This window comes from Grus americana, chromosome 6, assembly GCF_028858705.1.
Source record: "Grus americana isolate bGruAme1 chromosome 6, bGruAme1.mat, whole genome shotgun sequence".
NCBI lineage: Eukaryota > Metazoa > Chordata > Aves > Gruiformes > Gruidae > Grus > Grus americana.
Window position 1 is genome coordinate 19,109,452 of NC_072857.1, and position 6,000 is coordinate 19,115,451.

A 6,000-nucleotide genomic window follows, 5' to 3' on the forward strand; every position below is an offset into this window, starting at 1 on the left:
TCTCATCAGTCTTTTTTTAAGACAATATCTCTTGTCAGTTCTTTCTGATACTGAAGTATGTGTACAAGGCACTTTTCCAGTGAAAGGGCAGGAATTTAAGCAGATGTAAGCACTGCATATGCTTGCACAAATTTCAGTTCATTTAGATATTAATTGCCTCTATATCTATTTCAAAGCTGTCATTAATCGTAAGTTGCCCCCTAGATTGCTTTCTTTCTACCCTTGATCTCAGTTGAATAGGGCACATAATTATTTTAATTGTTTTTAATGTACAGCAGAGAATTTGACAAATGGACTAATTAAAAAGCTGAACAGATAAATACTTCACTGTAGAAAAATGATCTACTTATCTTGATCTGAGGTATAAACAGCACCCTATTCCTCCCCTCTAAGAGAACTTAATTTTTTTTCCTCATAGTTTAAGCAGTCAAGGAGGAAAGCTTTTTTTTTTTTTTTTCAAATGAAGGGAAGTTCACTAAAATACTTTATTTTAGGTTTATGTAGATACTTTGGGCTTGAATTTCAGTTATAGTTACTTGAAGTCAATGGGAACTTCTGAAAGCAAGGCCCAGTTGCTGTAATGCAGAAAATATTTCAGCAGGTTCTGACAATCACATCTCTGAATACTTTGCTGCTTTTGTGTAACGTCCTGTCTCAACTGAAATTGCTGGCAAAATTATTATGGACCTTTACAGACTGATTTTTGTATATTTCTGTGGCTTTTCTCACACCTTGTGAGAGAACAGCTTTTCAAGAATAAGCAGATAGTGATATTTAGGAATTCTGTGAGGGTGTCTTTGGCATATTTTTACTATTTACATTGATGCGGTTTTGTGTTCTTTGCTAATGACAAGGTACATACAGCAGAAGAGCTTTACCTCTCAATTTGGCCACTGCGTGACATGCAAAACTAGTATTTGGAAAGTGTTTGAAAGGTTTGATGTTTTCTTCTCCTAAAATGTACCCAGTCTAGTTTAATTTTCTATTGCAAACCAGTTTTGGATAAAAAGTTTAAAGCATGGAAAGTTTGCTGTTCTTCATCATTGTATTTTAAACTATAAGCCTGATTTTTCAAAATGTATTTTAAATATCTATTTGTAATGTAGGAGATCTCAATTCTATACCAACTTACTAATCACAGTTTTTATTGTGCTTTATTATTCATCGGATCCTCAGTTAAAGTTCTGACTGAGTTAAACAAATTAAACGATTTATTTTATCACTGGGAGAGTTCCTGTGGAGCTGTGAAGCATTCACTCCATTGCTTGTTACTATCCTTTTTTTCTGTATTCCCTCTCCAGCTTGTTCTTTTACTAGTTAGTCTGTGTATTCATTTTTCAATAGATGGCACCCTGCATTGTATATTACAGCAAATGAAACAGCTGGTATGTGATTATAAATTGATAGGGCAGTATGCAGCTTAAAAAGTAGAGAAGAATTGTGGTTGAATAGCAATATGCCTTTGGTTTGATCATTGGAATTTCTGCAAAATAAGATTAATTTGGAGCCATCATTTAAAATGTAAATTATCTACTTTGTGGAGAAAATGTAATAATGCTAACACTTGAGAAAGAGAAAGGCAATGGTGAACTGTTTCAGTATTTGTAAGTCATATCGACAATAGCACTGTAGAATATACAGGACATTGATTAAAATGTTCTATCTTATCCTGAAGCTTGTTTGAAACAAGCCAATATTACTTTAGTAACCATTAAATATACATCTGTGTATATCAATATATTTAAACATCCTTTATTCAGCTGCCTTCAAAAGAGGTTTTTAAGTATTTTTCCAAGTGAATCGGACTCAGCTTTAGAGTTTTTTCTGACTCTTAACTATGCTAGAGATTTGATTCACAGATAACATATATATGTGGCTTAAAACTAATGTTTTTTAAAAGTTACTTGCATACATGCCCTTTTGACTGTATTAACCTTAGCAAAATTTATGCATAAACTTGTTCTCAGTATTTTTACCACCTTTCTAAGGGGACGTTACACTGCTTACAGCTTCCATCATCCCTGCCACTGGTGAAGCTCCAATAGGGAGGAATTATATACCTGATTTTTTTTTTCCTAGTGTAGATAAAACTTTCAAGTATTTACTACATATGTTAACTTATAAAATGGAAAACCCCATAAATGCAATAGATTTGGCAACAGTAAGTTCTTGGAACTGCTCTCAGTTGCTGTAATAAATTTAGCTCTTTCCTTCTATGTGGATACTAAATGTGAAAACTCAGTACTGTTTTCTTAGGATGTAACTTTAAAAAAAAAAACCAACTATGTGACTGAAAAGAGCAGCAGATTAAAATAAACATGGATATTAGTGGACCTAGGATTTTACAGACTACATTTAAGTGAGACTTGCATATAGATGCATGTGTTTATCGGTATTCACAGTTTGAGGGGGTTGTTTCCACAAAAAATATTTCAAAGAATGTTCATTATTTTAAAAGCAAATCAATAGCTTATTGATCTCAATCTAAATATTGATGTTTTTGAAATGGCACATCTGCTTAAATATATCCCTGTCCTGAAAAGCATATTAAGCACATGCTTAACACTCAAAGAAAGAAATGTTAAGTGCCTGCTTCAGTGGGTTGCTGGATGAGTACCTCCCCTTGTTGTGCTTCCAGGATTAGAAATCTATGTCCTTTGCGTGGTTTTTACAATACTATTTTATCTTTCTTTTTAAATGGTGCTTTACATCATAAGATACTAGAAACAAGTGATTCCAAACACATTTCTGTAAGGATGTTTAAGTGTGTCAGTGTCTAGATAGATTTAATATGCAATTTACACCAGCAACATACAATAAGTAGACTCTTTGAGCTGAAAAAAGTGGTGTGATTGCACTTAATTACTAATTAGTCAATTTAATTATATGGATTGCTGACCATAATGAAAGACAGTAAATCTGCTATTGCTATTTGATAAGCTAAACACTGTTTTGGGGAATGGACAGGAAATTGACTCCAAGAAGTTTAGCTGGTTTAAAACCAAGAATTAACCACTATGAAAGCCAGGTTAGTTGTACAGTGAGTTACCAGGGGAGGAACAAACAATAGAGTCTAACTATTTGCCATGATGAAATCTGAATAAAATATGAAAATTAATGATAGCAAGACATTTAAAACTTCTAAAGAAACTACTTTCTAAAGTATTCTTGCTTGCCTTTCCATGTGTGAGTGAAGCAAGAGAGAAGAAAACGGAGCCAAAAAAACTGTAGGGCACTCTCCTCTTCTAGGTTCCATCCCCACACAGAGCTCGTACCAGCTTGCTGCCATTCTGTCTACTTTGCAGTCACAGCAATATGCATTCAGTTTTCAATTTACTCAAAACCTTATCGTCCAGGCCATATAACACAAACATAGGTATTTTATCTTGTGTTGCTAATACTAAAGTAATAAAACTTAATTTTTAACTTTACTTTGAAAACTGATAGAAGATGTTGTGATTGCAAGTTGATATGATGCTAAATAATTAGTGTACACTCTGACTTAAAGTGTATATCAGGCTGAAGTCCCTTGAACTCCAATGTCAGGTAAACAGACTTGCTGGCTTTAAACTAACTAGCTCAGGGACCAAGAGCAGTACAGCTGCTGAACTAAATTTAGCATAGTTTACAGAATTGCCTGAACGCATGCATAGATATTCAGATAGTCCCATTGAGTTTGATCCTGTCATGGCATAAGGAATCCCAAACCAGATTATTGGAGACACATTTACGCTAAAAGGCAGTTGGAGCAAATAAGTAATTTAAGCAATATGACATTGCTCTAGTCATTTTGTAAGTAAACTGAAAACTAGTTATGTGTCAATAAGAATAGAAATAAAATATGATTCATATGAACTCTGTATGAGAACCACTTTAAGGTAAAAATGTGTTTTCTCATTTCTGTTAAATGGCTATTATGTACTATGACTTCTACAGTAAAATACTGAAACACAAAGTTACAGAAAAGCCTTAATATTTATCAGACTGATATTACAGTCTTTTGCTCATAGCAGTATCTATCATTAATAGATACCAAGGCATTCTACCTGTTTGCAAGGATAGTATGTTTATAGAACTTTTAAAAAAAACAAAGTCCTATCTTGCTTTTCTTAAATGAGAACTCTAGTTAATGTCTCTGGCCAGGCAGGTGTAAAGGACACCTAGTTTAAAGAGGCAGGTATTTTTTTAATATAAATCACAGCATAATGTAAACTATATTGTAAACCACAGCAATAATAATTTTCTGTTTCTTTTAGCTCATTTGGCAGCCTCAAGACAATGATTTGCTGGCACAAGCTTATACAGCCTCTGAACTGAATCAGTGTGGAATATGTGAATTCTGTCGAGAAGTTTTCCCACCATCTATAACATCTAAGGAAGATTTTCTTCGGCATCTGAATTCCCACTTTAAAGTACAGTCTTAATGTATGAGAATTCAATGGATCACTGTTTTTGCATACATTTGGGGGTTTTTTTATTCAATAGATATGCTAAGAATTTAAGAATTAAGACTTTTCGTAACCAGAACTCATGACTGAAATTATGTGTCAGATAAGCACATTTTAATTGTCCTTTGACGAGGCAAAATGAAACTGTAAGTCACTAGTACTGTAATTGCATTATTGCTTGTTATGCTTCAATATTACCTTTGAGAGTGATGTTAAACAGCTTTTTTTTTTTTTCAATTAATCATTGCCTGAATAGGCCCAAAGTCATGATTATATTTATGAGTGTAGACTTGCAGGATTAATGCTTTAATCTGGCTGGGGAAATTGGAGTAATGCTAGGATTTTTTTTCTCAATATCCAGTGATGTGATTATGTTCACCTTGAAGTAAACAGGAAGAGAAGCAGGGTCTCATTTTTCACTTCTGTTATAAAATTACCAAATTTAATTTACAATAGTGAACATCTTAATTCAAATTCTAGTAAAATCATCACAGTAACTGAATGCCAGGTGTGCCAAAATTAGGATAGGCTTGCTCACTGGTAACATAAATGAATGGTTGACTTTCCTAGATGAATTGTTTACTAGACAGAGTAAGCAAACATACCACATAAATGACCCTTTTGCCAAAATGTAACAGTAGCAATTCTATGGATATCTGTTACTTGTTATGAAAAATAACTATTTTGTTCGTGTACCTTTCTAGCATTAATTAATAATAAAAATACTTTCATGGAACAAGGTTATATTAGTATGAAGGACAGAGTAAGAAAAGGTCAAACTTTCCCTAAAACTAAAAATACCAAAGATTATTTACCTTTCCTTCTGGTCTGCTATGAAGGATTACTCAAGTCTGTTACAGCTTAGAAAGGAAAGGGGAAAACCTAATTACCCAAATCTCAGTGACTTCATTTTTAACCTGAATATGCTTAGTGGCTTTCTCAATGGCATTTAAATTTGTGTTTAGTTGAAACATTGCATTCTGATAAACTTTGCACATTTTCTGGATTTATTGGGATCAAATTAAAAAGTGAGGGGTTTTTACTAAGTAATTTAAATTAAATTATAAAGGGTGACTTGCAGCTTTTTGCATCTGAACTGAATATAGGTTTTAGTCCTGATATTTGATAATTAGCATTAATGTTTTCATAGCAGCAAAGCACAACAGTTTCTCTTTTTAAAGACTTGTTCGCAGGTGACCAATTTCTGGAAGAATTAACACCTGCATAATTTTTAGAAATTGATTTTTCTGCAATTATTTTCTCTATTTTAAACATCTCATGTTTATGACTGGCTGTCAACAGAGTGTACTGTAATAAACAGCAGTGTACAGTGCACGTATGCTACATGACCTGGAGAAAAAGTTTGTTACTATTACCAGCTCTAAACCCCGCCGGTACCCAGCGCTGAGAAGGAGACGTTCGTCCCTGGACTTGCCGTACGGCGTATGAAGTACCTCCCCGGGGAGCACGGCTGGGGGTGGTTCCTGGGAGAGGCAGAAGTTCCAGGATTGGGAGGAGGGAAGGGGATTCGCTTATCTCCAGCCAGCCCGAT

At 34.1% G+C, this 6,000-nt stretch overlaps 1 protein-coding gene across 5 annotated transcripts in view; it reads left to right on the plus strand.

The window, feature by feature from the left end:
* Positions 1-5,792, plus strand: part of TANK (TRAF family member associated NFKB activator) — a 28,062-nt gene extending 22,270 nt beyond the window's left edge. For 4 of the 5 annotated variants that reach the window (XM_054830405.1, XM_054830406.1, XM_054830408.1 and 1 more), the window contains one exon: positions 4,257-5,792. In XM_054830405.1, the coding sequence (XP_054686380.1) occupies positions 4,257-4,424 (168 nt within the window). In that variant the 3' untranslated portion in view covers positions 4,425-5,792. Of the gene's footprint in view, positions 1-854; positions 936-4,256 lie in introns of all 5 variants that reach the window. The other variant, XM_054830407.1, reaches the window with a different exon arrangement.
* The last annotated feature ends 208 nt before the right edge of the window (positions 5,793-6,000 follow it).